General features: G+C 42.4%; 1 protein-coding gene across 1 annotated transcript in view; it reads right to left on the reverse strand.

Moving 5' to 3' along the window:
• PLCB3 (phospholipase C beta 3) overlaps positions 1–14,708 on the reverse strand; it is a 347,318-nt gene that overhangs the window by 128,071 nt on the left and 204,539 nt on the right. Inside the window, exons 6-7 of the mRNA XM_082270020.1 lie at positions 7,709–7,762; positions 1,234–1,309 (exon numbers count right to left, since the gene is read on the reverse strand). Coding sequence (XP_082126146.1) covers positions 1,234–1,309; positions 7,709–7,762 — 130 coding nt within the window. The remainder of the gene's footprint in view (positions 1–1,233; positions 1,310–7,708; positions 7,763–14,708) is intronic.

The following is a 14,708-nucleotide window of genomic DNA, read 5'->3' on the forward strand; positions in this document are numbered from 1 at the left end:
TCCCCTGGGAGGTGGGACTTTAAAGGCAATGACCAGGACTTGAGTATATCATGAGTATAAATGGTTTATTAACACATATGATACAGAATGTAATTGACAAACAAATGAAAAAAATAAAGCATGGCATTAAAAATTGGTGGCCATAAATACGTCTCATGTATTGGGAATGACTGAGATTTCCAGAGGAGACCAGAAAACGAAACAGAAGACCGAAACGCGTCTGGTCTCCTCTGGACATCTCAGTCATTCCCAATACATGAGACGTATTTATGGCCACCAATTTTTAATGCCATGCTTTATTTTTTTCATTTGTTTGTCAATTACATTCTGTATCATATGTGTTAATAAACCATTTATACTCATGATATACTCAAGTCCTGGTCATTGCCTTTAAAGTCCCACCTCCCAGGGGAATTTTTCTATGGATTTAACTGTCATACAGTAAGATCTCATGCACATGGCCACTAGGGGGCCATACAGCATGTAGAAATGTCCCAGGGACCAACAGCTGCTGCGTACAGCCTCCTATAAACATCAGTTATAAGATGTGTCTGTATGCGTGAAGCACACACACAGATGTATTCCTCAAATGCAAAACATCTTCCGGGCATATGTCCATGTGTGTGCTTTACGCAACCACTGGCACATAAATCTGTAAACCTAAGACATGATCTGTTTTTCATGGGATTATCATCCTTATACTTGCTTTGCTAATTGGTAGGTCACTCATCCAGAACAAGCACTGCTATATGGTAGGTGTTATTGGTGAAAGACGACTGAGCATACAGGCATAGAATGCATGAAGTTTAAAAAAAAAACTTCATAACCACTTTAAGCCACAGGCATCACCGGCACATGTAAAAAGACAATGAAAGAAACACAATAGGTTTGACTTGTGAGATACTGTTGCTTTTTTTGATTGCCTATTTCTAGATTGTGACCATGCTGATCAGATTGGGGGGTACAGCAATTAGGTTATTACCAGGCTCACAAGGACCTCATTTGGAGAGCCTCAGGTTATTGTCAGACACACAAGGCCTGCAGACAGTCACTGAAAAGATTTCACATCACTTGTAATCAGAATTAGAATCTATTTTTATTAAAGCAGATTTGAGTTGAAAGGATTGAAAGAAGTGCAATACCTCTAGCTGTGTCCATTGTGAAAACTGCATAAAATTAATATATAGACAGTATCTACAAGTTTGTGACAAAAGGAAAGATTATGAATAATACCCGATTAAAGTTCAGCCCACAGGACTCCAGTGCAGTCTCTACTCTTTTCTTGTCAGCGGCAAACATCTTAAGGATGCTAAAAAAGTACAAGACAGATATGCTAAACCAGCAGTAATACAGCTTCATAATTATACAGAACCGGTTTTACTGAAATTAAAAAAGAAAGAAAAACATTGGTCATTTTGGTAGTAGCTAATAATCTGTTACCTTGGCTGAGGCCTACAGACATCGAATCACAAGGTTCAAAGTTTGTAACCTAAATACTATTAGTGCTCCTGGTTGTTGACAAGCGCTGGCCTATACCTGGAAAAGCATCTAAGTCTATTAGTATTACAAAAGTATGTTTGCAGTGGGATGATACACCATCTACAATGCACCATACACATGACGCACTCTTAGGATTCATTCCTAGCAAGGAGGAAATTATTCTGCCTACATTTGCACAGGGTTTTACTTCCATATTTAAAATGCTATTTTTTTTTTTATAGCAGGGATCACAGAAAAAAAAAATTGACCCTAGCGTCAGAAGGTTCTCACTTGTCTCATCTTATCAAAGAGGTTGTAAACCGTTACATACAGTGGGTACGAAAAGTATTCAGACCCCCTTAAATTTTTCACTCTTTGTTATATTGCAGCCATTTGCTAAAATCATTTAAGTTCATTCTTCTTCCTCATGAATGTACACATAGCACCCCATACTGACAGAAAAACACAGAATTGTTGACATTGTTGCAGATTTATTAAAAAAGAAAAACTGAAATATCACATGGTCCTAAGTATTCAGACCCTTTGCTCAGTATTTAGTGGAAGCCCCCTTTTGATCTAATACAGCCAGGAATCTTTTTGGGAAAGATGCAACAAGTCTTTCACACCTGAAATTTGGGGATCCTCTGCCATTCCTCCTTGCAGATCCTCTCCAGTTCTGTCAGGTTGGATGGTAAACGTTGGTGGACAGCCATTTTTAGGTCTCTCCAGAGATGCTCAATTGGGTTTAAGTCAGGGCTCTGGCTGGGCCATTCAAGAACAGTCACGGAGTTGTTGTGAAGCCACTCCTTCGTTATTTTAGCTGTGTGCTTAGGGTCATTGTCTTGTTGGAAGGTAAACCTTGGGCCCAGTCTGAGGTCCAGAGCACTCTGGAGAAGGTTTTTGTCCAGGATATCCCTGTACTTGGCCGCATTCATCTTTCCCTCGATTGCAACCAGTCGTCCTGTCCCTGCAGCTGAAAAACACCCCCACAGCATGATGCTGCCACCACCATGCTTCACTGTTGGGACTGTATTGGACAGGTGATGAGCAGTGCCTGGTTTTCTCCACACATACCGCTTAGAATTAAGGCCAAAAAGTTCTATTTTGATCTCATCAGACCAGAGAATCTTATTTCTCACCATCTTGGAGTCCTTCAGGTGTTTTTTAGCAAACTCCATGCAGGCTTTCATGTGTCTTACACTGAGGAGAAGCTTCCGTTGGGCCACTCTGCCATAAAGCCTCGACTGGTGGAGGGCTGCAGTGATGGTTGACTTTCTACAACTTTCTCCCATCTCCTGACTGCATCTCTGGAGCTCAGCCACAGTGATCTTTGGGTTCTTCTTTACCTCTCTCACCAAGGCTCTTCTCCCCCGATAGCTCAGTTTGGCCGGACGGCCAGCTCTAGGAAGGGTTCTGGTCGTCCCAAACGTCTTCCATTTGAGGATTATGGAGGCCACTGTGCTCTTAGGAACCTTAAGTGCAGCAAAAATCTTTTTGTAACCTTGGCCAGATCTGTGCTTTGCCACAATTCTGTCTCTGAGCTCTTCAGGCAGTTCCTTTGACCTCATGATTCTCATTTGCTCTGACATGCATTGTGATCTGGAAGGTCTTATATAGACAGGTGTGTGGCTTTCCTAATCAAGTCCAATCAGTATAATCAAACACAGCTGGACTCAAATGAAGGTGTAGAACCATCTCAAGGATGATCAGAAGAAATGGAAAGCACCTGAGTTAAATATATGAGTGTCACAGCAAAGGGTCTGAATACTTAGGACCATGTGATATTTCAGTTTTTATTTTTTAATAAATCTGCAACAATGTCAACAATTCTGTGTTTTTCTGTCAGTATGGGGTGCTATGTGTACATTCATGAGGAAGAAGTATGAACCCAAATGATTTTAGCAAATGGCTGCAATATAACAAAGAGTGAAAAATTTAAGGGGGTCTGAATACTTTTCGTACCCACTGTATACCCACTAAAGTGTCTAGCCTCAGGTGATACACAGAGATTAAAACAAATCCTTCTGCATATGTTGTACCCGTTTATCTACAGATCTCTCTCCTCTACATTAATACAAAGTGCACTGTTTACATAGCATTTTTTTTTTTTTTCAATCAATAAATTTTTATTTGCATTTTAAAAAGGGAAAACATTCATGAGAACAACGAAACATCAACGTGATGTAGGTAACATAAAAAACAACAGGGTAGCGGAACATCTTCCACGGTGAGTTTGTAGAGTGCATATGAAAATTAGCAAATACGGTACAAGAATTGTATACATGCACCATAGTAATGTCTTAGCAATATATCATACAAGTACATTTCTGACTGGAAGAGGAAAGGGGTAGCAACCACTGCCTCCAGGCCGGAACCCCATAGGGAGCAATGACACCAGATCAGAGGCAGCGGGTGCCTCCCTCTCCTCTTTGAGGAATGATTTGAAGCCTCAGCTGTTAACACTTTGTTAATTCTTAATTACAGGTGGTAAGTAGGGCCATGCCAACCAAGCTTTTTGGAATTTTTGGTAGGATAGATTATTGAAGGAGAGGGCTTTTTCCTTTTTATAGTTGTCATTCACTAGGGCTATCACTTCAGAAAGATTTGGGACTTCAGTGGTTTTCCATTTGCGTAGAATTAGAGTTCTGGAGGCCAATAGGAGGTGCAGAACCATCTGTCTAAAATTGAGTGGGTATAGATCAATATTTAAGTTTAGTAGTGCTAATTCTGGTTTCGGGGGGGGGGGGACAGGATTCCTGTCGTGAATACTATGCACCTGAATATTGACCTCCAGAAACTTGTGAGAGAGGGGCATTCCCATAGGATGTGCTGTAGGGTACCAATCTTCCCACATTCCCTCCAACATAATGGGGAGAGAGTAGAGCTCATTTTAGATAATCTATACGGGGTAAAGTACCATCTATTGGTAATTTTTGTCATCATCTCCCAGTGATTGGTACAATGTGATATAGTTTGTGCGTTGCGATTAGAGCTTTTTGCCATTGTTTAACGGTAAAGGAATTGTTTAGGGATTTTTCCCATTTTTCCATGTGAGTAGATTTGACTGTAAGGGAGGTAGATGTTAGTCTAGAGTAGAAAAAGGAAATACTCTTAGTATGTTGTGATGTTGCTGTGTTTACATAGCATTTTTAGCCTTCAGGAGGCAGGGGGTGGGTATCTGATATCACACACAGCACAGCGGAGAGCCCAGTGTAATCCGGGACCTGAGATGAGGGAATCAACACACACTCCTCTAAACAGTCTCATAGGGAAACATGCACAGCGGAGGGTAAATCGTCTGCTGTGTGCTAGAGAAGGGGTGGGATGTCTCCCAAGCTTGCTTGGTGTCAGGATCCATGATCAGAAGTGACTCCTGCAGATAGCAGAGGGAGAGGAGAAAAGCTATAAATTGCACTAGCTGCTTTGGATCAAGGCAACTACACACTATAGAAGGATATGCTTTCATTTTTCATTTCAGAGGTTTACAGCCACTTTAAGGTGTGAATATAAATGCCGAGGTATCGCAGGGGTTACCATAGTGTGAATGGTTTACAATATGCTTTGTAACAGCTGCAGAATATGCTGGCAATTTGGAAATTAGCGATAAAGAAAAATATTCCAATAAAAGAAAATGTGCAAAAAATACACAAGAAACATCTTATTCTCAAACTAAGGTCCCACACACACACTAGTACATTTTTTTTTTGCAATGCTCAAATGACATTAAAATCCACTAGACATGTTTCTTTTGTGCAGTTTAAAACAAAAGGCGTGTTTGTTCTGCTATGCTTAAAAAAAAAAAAAAAAAAATGAATTTTTGCTTTTATCCTCCAAGCAAACCTGTATATGTACTCTCAAATACCTTGATGGTTTACCTGTATTCTATATACTATGGCGCTGATGCTGAATATGTTACATGTTCTGCACATTTGTCAATAAAAAAAATAAATTATGAACTCAAACAAGATTCAGGAAAAAAACTATTTGCACTTAAGTACAGTGTTAGCATATGGGGCAAATTGGTAATCAGCACTAGACACCTATCAGCCATAACATTATGATTACCCACCTAATATTGAGCAGGTCCTCCCTTTGCTGCCAAAACAGCCCTGACCCTTCACGGCATGGACGCCACTAGACTTTTGAAGCAATACTGTGGTATCTGGCACCAAGCTGTCAGTAGCAGATCTTTTGAGTACAGTAAGTTGCAAGGTGGAACCTCCAGGGATCAGAATTGTTTTTACAGCACATCTGGCAATGGCTCAATAAATTGGAATCTGGAGGCCAAGTCAACACCTCAAACTTGTTATTTTGTTCCTCAAACTAGTCTTGAACCATTTTTGCATTGTGGCAGGGTGCATTATACTGCTGAACGAGGCCACAGCCATCGGAGAATACTGTTTCCATGAAGGGATGTACTTGTTCAGCAACAAAGGTTTAGGCAAGTGGTATGTGTCAAAGTAGTATCTGTATGACTGGAAGGGACAGGATTTCCCAGCAGAACATTGCCCAAAGCATCACACTACCTTCGTTAACCTGCCTTCTTCCCATAATACATCCTGGTGCCATCCCTTCTCCAGGTGGGTGGTACACACGTACCCGGCTGCCCACACGATGTAACAGAAAATGTGATTCATCAGACCAGGCAATCTTCTTCCATTGCTACACGTTCCAGTTTTGATGCTCACATGCTCATTGTAGGCACTTTTGGCTGTGGACATGGGTCAGCATTGGCACCTTGACCGGTCTGCGGCTACGCAACCCATTTTTTCTGTTTTCAACACAATTCATGGACAATGTATTTACTTGCTGCCTAACACATCCCACCGTTGCCATTGCAACAAGATAATCAATGTTATACACTTTACCTGTCAGTGAGCCTAATGTTATGGCTGATCGTTGTCTACCACAAAAATGGAAGACTGTATTAGATAATAGGTAAAAGCACACAATCCTTCTCTGGATAACCATAAAAATGACCTACAAACAAGTGTCACTTCTATGTTCAAGCATGTCTTCTCCATGAAGGTAAAAAAAATTCAGCCCACACACCCCTCACAGGCCAGCATAGGTGGGTGCACAGCTCCAGAGTCACCAGGATATTCAAACAAAATCAGCAGAATTCTGCTACACTGATCAATACAAATATGGATTTAGGTTTTTATTATGACAGCAGGTGGCACCATATCACCAACGTATGAATGTAATAAACACGTCTCTTAAAAAAGTCCTTGTTCACAAAGGCGTACTACAGTGTACACCACTGCAAGAGCCATGTTTAGAAGCCCTTCCTGGAACAGGTACTCCTATTCATTTTAACTGGGACTCAGCAGCTGCATGGATGCAGCCACTGCTCCCAATTTGACAGCTGTGCAAGTGTGGATGCACAGCCCCAAAACGAGGATCGTGTGCATTCAGGGCCATGCACTTACACCCACATGACTGCCACATTGGGAATACCAGTTCTGTCCATGCAGCCAGTGTGTTCCAATTGAAATTAATGGCACTGCTTGCACGGGGATGTACAGAAAACATAAGCATCCCTATGCTACAAATGCGGGCTTCGCACGTGTGTAGGCTGTAGTACGCATGCATAAACAAGACCGGAGGGCTCTTTCACATTGGCAGCAGTAATAGATGCCTGAGCCGCAGTTTTACCATCCCTGGCCACCCAATGGAATTCTTACACAACAGCCTGACAGGACAACGGCAAATTAAATTTGAGCTGCACTGTTTTTGACAGGTGGTGCAACTTATCAAACTCACTGCATTATATCAATGGGGACATCCGGCGACCATGAGCCAAACGCTTGGCTAACAGTTGCAGCACAACCCCACAATGTAAATTTGCAATTTGGGAAATAAAAAGCCACAACAGGCAGTAGCACCTTCTGAATGCCTCCAGTCGCTGCTATACTGCCATCGGAAAAGCGATCCACTTATACAGGAAATTACAACTTCAGTATACTCTGCTCTTCTGCCAGTTAAATATGTGAACCTGTCAAGGGAGGATAACGAGGGAGCAGTTTAACTGTTTGCGTACAGTCGTTCCTCAAAGTTATTATTATTATTATAATACGGGATAGTGCCAACAGTATGTGCAACGTTTTGCAATATAACAGGGAACAGTACAATTACAACACTGAAGGAGGCCCTGCTCATGAAGCTCACAGTCTAAAGGTTCAATAAAAAAAAAAAGAAAATCTACTAAGAGAGTAATATTACTCACTTCTTGACTGGTATTCGACAATCCTGATTCACCTGGAGTTTCAATTTGGTGTACCTGAAAGATGACATTGAATTATTTAAAGGAGAACTCTAGGCAAACTGCTAATAACAGTTGAATATAAATATACACACACGCACTAAAAAGCAAGATTGTAAGCGATGAATTTTGAAAATGAAATCTTATGAGCTGAGCAAATATGAGCTTATTTAAAGGATAAGTTCACTTTGGAAACAGGTTACATGTTTTTAGGGCGAAACGTGACATGCTCCCAATGCTGCAGCCGCTGCCCGATAGTCCCCCCCCCCCCCCCTGACAGCAGTACAGGGAGAAGTTTCCCGTACTAGCTGTCACTTTTTTAAATCCACCCACATGGCTGTGTCATTCATTCACAGAGCTCTGTGTCTGAATGAACTACAAGCCCCAGCATCCTTTGCAGCTGTCAGCTCGTAGTTTTCAATTAACTAAAATGGCACTGTGGAGTGCCTTGGTAGTTCATGGATTCTTCCTGTGTGTCTGTTTGCCAGTACGGGATATATGGGCACACAGATACACAGAAAGACCTGCATGGCACCAGCAGGCTCCAAAGAAAAAAAAAATGAAAGCACATTTTTTTTTTCTTTACCATATTTCTTTTATTAAAGATTTTAATAAAAAAAAAAAACAAAAGCAAACATCAAAATAGGACACCCTCCATTTTCTGTCAATATAGAAACAAGTACATTGGTGCATGATCTAACATAGTCAGTGAAAAGAGTACAGAAAAAGGAAAACAGAACGCTAAGCAACATTAAAAGTCAGCAGCTACACATACTGTAGCTGCTGACTTTTAATATTAGGACACTTACCTGTCCTGTAGTCCAGCGATGTCGGCACCACAGCCGATGTTTCCATCAGCTGTCGGGTGCTGCCGCTGCCATTGCCAGTAAGGGAACCCGGCAGTGAAGCCTTGCGGCTTCACAGGTGAGTCCCTACTGTGGATGTGCGAAGCGCGCTGCGCATTCCTACTAGCTCGGCGGCGGAGGAGGGAGCCGAGATTCCGAGGGACGGCGCTGCAGCACCGTATCCCAGAAGTGGGGAAGGGTACTTGTCAAAAACAGGTACCTGTTCCCCCCTCCCTCCTGAAAGGTGCCAAATGTGGCACCGGAGGGAGGGGGAACAAAAGAGCGGAAGCAGTGTTAGTCGCATCCCTAAGACACCAGGACATCCCCTATTGGGAACTAGCTGTGCCTGGATGGGGGCAGGACCACACATTTGCGTAATCAGGAAGGCTGTATGGAAAATGAGCAAATGTAGAAAAGATTTCTCTTCGTCAATATGTAGCATTAAACAATGGCTTAGAAACTAAGGACCATTGGTCCCAAGTAATCATGTCGTTAGGTAAACTGTTATCAAGGCCCTGCTTGGAGATGCGCTATACCTTATTTCTGTAAAAGGACTTTTCGGCTAGGGCTTTTGAATTAGCAGGGGCAGTGCAACCTTCCCCAAAACAAAAAAAAACAGGATGCTGCTCCTGCTGAAGGGAACAAAAAAAAAAAAAAAAAAAAAGGGGGGGGGGTTAAAGGGAAAGGGGGAGAGAAGAAGAGAGAGAAGAGAGGAGGAGGTGTTGACCTATTCTTTAACTTCCTGTTGTATCTACAGGAGAGGTAATAAAGAATCATCCCAATGGGAAAAGTAAAACTGACAAGGGTTTTAAGGATTTCTTCTCCATCGAAAAGGAAATTTGTGGCTTTAGATGCATAGAAAAGATCTCTGTTGTACACTACCAACTTTCTTAACCCCTTGGAGCCAGCGCCTCCTGGTCCTTTTTAGGAGTTTATGATGCCCGGAGGCGGGGTCTGTGATCATGTGACCTCTGTAATTGAAGGTCAAACGGTCGGAAAGCTGCCGATCGCAAGCAGCAGGCAGGAGCTGTTAGCTGCCGGTAACTGTGCCGGAACGCCATCTCTGCACAGCTGTATTTATACTAACGCACGCAAATATGTGGCCACTTGGTGCCAAGGCTCACCTGCCGAGAAGCCACATATTTGCGTGTGACCATTGCAAAGAGGTTAAACTGAGACATTTGCCTAGTACACAAGATCAGAAAATGGAATGATAAAAATAGCTTTTGGAGGGATCGTACAATAATCGGATCATTCGTACACAGCTTTTAAGAGTCAATCACAACAGTTGATACAACAATATCTGAAGGGAAAAAAAAACACGAAAAATGTTCTCGTATGATACCAGAATGAAAGATTTGCATTTAATTAGTATTCGTCTGAAAAAAATTAGAAGACCAAGCCCACGCATGCTTGGAAACAAAAGAATACATTACAATACAACACATCACTTCTAAAGTTATATTCTGTAATACGAGAAATTCCGTAACTTTAGTAAACTATTGATTTTCGATATGAGACTAGCATACAAAAAAAGAAAAAAAAAAGCAGACGATAATTCGCCCGATATTCTCATTGTGTGTACAAAGGCTTAAATCTAGTGTAAAAAAAACGTACCTATCAACAGCTCCAGGCTCTCTCCAGTGACAGAACACATGTTCTCTGTCAAAGAACAGGATCTGGGTTTAGAAAGAGCCAGTGATTGGCTGGCTCTGCATGAATGGCACTCTTTGAGAGCACATGAGTCACTGCTGCAGCTGTGTTCAGTTGCCAGCAGCCAGAGTGAATGTGGGTGTTGGTGGCTGAGTATTACCCAGGTTTTAGTAGCAGCTTAGGTTTTAGGACATTAGGGAGGTATAGATTGGATTAGAACTAGATTAGGCTTTAGGCTCACTTCAAATGGAAGCTGTTTGCAAGTGCGGGTAATCTAATGCAGGGCAGGGTTTCCTTTTCATTTCAGGCAGTTAGCAAAAAAAACAGAAAAGAAAATCTCTAATGCCTGGTACACACGATAAGTTTTTTTTTTTTTCAACCTAGCGGGCTCATACTAACTATGCAATGCTAGTACAGCAATCTTCCTGATGTGCTATTGTGTTATGACAGGGGAACTGCCCCCCCACCAGAACACACACCGGTCAGTGCAGCCATTGGCTGAGAGCGCTGATCGGATGTTGATCAGCTGCTGGTTTTCCAGCATGCTTGGTTGACAGAAGGCGTAAGATCGGCTTCTGAAGGACAAGGATCTGTACACATGGGCCCAATGTCGGCCGGTTTCAACTGTAATGGCTGATTTTTGGCCCATGTGTATGTTAAACTGAATCATGCTGAAGTTTGATAGTTCCCTCTCCACGCTGGTCTGCTTGTACACTTTTATGCAATGTTCCTGGGCACACTTGCATCCCAATCCCTGCTAACCAGACCACAGTGATCTCGCCTTCTGTGCTCAGGGATCAAACCATAACGGGGCCACCTCTTCCAAGTTGTCCCAGGAATAGTACACTTAAAGTGGTTGAAAAGTCAGAAGGTTTTTTATCCTAATGCATTTGCATTAATATAAAAGGCCTTCTGTGTGTAGCAGCCCCCCTAATACTTACCTGAGCCCCCTCTGATCCAGCAATGTTGCAGGAGTGTCTCAGCTGCTAGATCTAGCACAAGTGGAAGAGGGTTTGGTGTAAAATCTTTCATTAATTGTAATACAAAAAATGTGATATACCTCACCTTACTTATACCTATATGTCATTTCCAGTATGTCGGGACAACAACCAGGCGGTTACGCGACCGCCTGAGAGACAATGTATACGACACCGTCAAACATGATACAAGTGTGGCACGTCACTTTTAACGAACATCATATGGGGAACACAATGGCCATCTGTGTCCAGGCTGTAGAGAAGGTGGGTATTCCCAGACGTGGTGGTGACAGGTTTTGGTCTCTCTGTAAACGCGAGGTTTATTGGATCTTTCATTTGTGCACTAGAGTTCCACAGGAGTTATACTATGAGCGGCATCTTACACATTTTTATGAATATAGAAGGGGGCTCTTAGCACCATCTGGAGGGTGTGTTGGTCTGTATCCTTGTATGGTGGTGTGATATACAGTACAGACCAAAAGTTTGGACACACCTTCTCATTCAAAGAGTTTTCTTTATTTTCATGACTATGAAAATTGTAGTCACACTTCAAGAGGTAGTCACCTGAAATGGTCTTCCAACAGTCTTGAAGGAGTTCCCAGAGATGCTTAGCACTTGTTGGCCCTTTTGCCTTCACTCTGTGGTCAAGCTCACCCCAAACCATCTCGATTGGGTTCAGGTCCGGTGACTGTGAAGGCCAGGTCATCTGGCGCAGCACACCATCACTCTCTCCTTCTTGGTCAAATAGCCCTTACACAGCCTGGAGGTGTGTTTGGGGTCATTGTCCTGTTGAAAAATAAATGATGGTCCAACTAAACGCAAACCGGATGGAATAGCAAGATGCTGTGGTAGCCATGCTAGTTCAGTATGCCTTCAATTTTGAATAAATCCCCAACAGTGTCACCAGCAAAGCACCCCCACACCATCACACCTCCTCCTCCATGCTTCACGGTGGGAACCAGGCATGTAGAGTCCATCCGTTCACCTTTTCTGCATCACACAAAGACACGGTGGTTGGAACCAAAGATCTCAAATTTGGACTCATCAGACCAAAGCACAGATTTCCACTGGTCTAATGTCCATTCCTTCTGTTCTTTAGCCCAAACAAGTCTCTTCTGCTTGTTGCCTTTCTTTAGCAGTGGTTTCCTATCAGATATTCTACCATGAAGGCCTGATTCACACAGTCTCCTCTTAACAGTTGTTCTAGAGATGTGTCTGCTGCTAGAACTCCTTGTGCCATTGACCTGGTCTCTAATCTGAGCTGCTGTTAACCTGCGATTTCTGAGGCTGGTGACTCGGATGAACTTATCCTCCGCAGCAGAGGTGACTCTTGGTCTTCCTTTCCTGGGGCGGTCCGCATATGAGCCAGTTTCTTTGTAGCACTTGATAGTTTTTGTGACTGCACTTGGAGACACTTTCAAAGTTTTCCCAATTTTTTGGACTGACTAACCTTCATTTCTTAAAGTAATGATGGCCACTCGTTTTCCTGTACTTAACTGCTTTTTTCTTGCCATAATACAAATTCTAACAGTCTATTCAGTAGGACTATCAGCTGTGTATCCACCTGACTTCTGCACAACACAACTGATGGTCCCAACCCCATTTATAAGGCAAGAAATCACACTTATTAAACCTGACAGGGCACACCTGTGAAGTGAAAACCATTTCAGGTGACTACCTCTTGAAGTGTGACAATTTTCATAGTCATGAAAAGAAAACTCTTTGAATGAGAAGGTGTGTCCAAACTTTTGGTCTGTACTGTATATATATATATATATATATATATATATGTATGTATGAACACAGAGGCATTTTAATTTGAATCATTTTATGAACAGCCATTATGGTACTGACGTTAGTGTACATCACACCATATTTAACACATTATATTGAGTCACTAGGTAAGTTTGGTATTATACCCCTGTGTTTGATTCATACAAGGATCTGTTTTTTGTTGTTAGATTGTTTTAATCTTTCTTTGATCTTTTTTTTCATATTTTGTTTTTTTTTTTTATTCTTTTGTCCGTTTTTGAATTTTTGGACACTCAATTTCATCTAACATATTTTGTTGTTTTCCAAACCATTGCATTAAGTGGTTATAGGTCCTCATTGTCTGTCTGGCATGCTGTGAATGGCTTGTTAGCCACACAGCCTGCCAGAGGAGGAAACAACATTATGTGTATCCCTCACATTGTGGCGTTATGTGTACTTAATTTGTGAGGGTGTCCTGCTGTAGTTGGCTCACTATCTCCTTCCCTGTGCTCTCTGGCACGGTCATCCAGCAGTGGCTGCTGGATCTGTGTTGGTGGGCAATGGGTTGGAAGAGATTTCTGTGGCTTGTTTTGTTTGTCATTTTTTTTTTTTTTGCTTTTTTGATTTGTGTGTTATATGACATGTTAGTATGGGAAGGCAAAGAGCATAGGCTTTCATTAGTGTAGTGGGAGTGCATCTTTAATTTATTTATTGGTTAACTGTTTAATTGCCATACCATGCTTGCTTGTATCATATATATAGTTCATGCAATCTATGTGTATATGAGGTTTGAGTAAGCGCTGACTTTAGCGTGAAACGCGTTACCTTTTATGCTCCTGTCATACCTGTGATGTGATTTTAATACTTGAATAAAAGTTACCAAGGTGTGCAGCAATATTCCTGATTTTTGCAGGTCTCTGCCCGAGACTCTCCCTCCTCCTTGGCTGAGATGGCAGCATGGCGCCATTTGGCTCCTGCTGCTGTCAATGCAATTCAGTGAGCCAATGAAGAGAGAGGATCTGAATGGACACAGGGAGTTGGGGGCTCAGGTTGGGTGCCCCCATAGCAAGCTGCTTGCCGTGGGGGCACTCAACAGGAAGGAGGGGCCAGGAGAGCCAAAGAGGAACCAGAGAAGAGGAGGATCTGGGCTACTCTGTGCAAAACCACTGCACAGAGCAGGAGAGTGTAACAGGTTTGTTATTTTTAACAAAATTAAAAAAAAAATAAAAAAAGAGAGACTTTACAATCACTTTAAGCCCCCGCGGCCGCCACGGACTTCATAACATTGAAGTCTATGGTGGTCGCCTCCTGGTCGCCCCAAAGAAGCTCCGGACCCTTTTTCTAAGTCGGAGCGACTTGTGTCGCTCCTATTAGAACGGGTCTGCAGCTTCCCTATGGGAGGCGACCTACGGCGACCTGTGAGGCAACCAGGTCGCCTCACAGGTCGCCTTAGTGTGAACGGAGGCTTACTGTTCCCAAGCACAGTTCAGAGCACTCTCACTACACAAATGACCTGGACTGCACCAAGGAAGTGAACCATGCCCATGCTTGGTTAAAATTGTCCGTGTGAGTGCACCCTAAAATTAGTGGCAACAAAAAATTTCACTGCATGTTAGGCAACTCATGGACAAAAGATAGTAGTCTTAAAAAAATACAATTTTAAATTGAATGGTCATTCTTTAAAGAAACATCAATAGTGGCCATACACGTTATCATCTGTACAATCAGATCGAAACA

This window comes from Pelophylax lessonae (assembly GCF_965119305.1).
Source record: "Pelophylax lessonae genome assembly, chromosome: 10".
Taxonomy (NCBI): domain Eukaryota; kingdom Metazoa; phylum Chordata; class Amphibia; order Anura; family Ranidae; genus Pelophylax; species Pelophylax lessonae.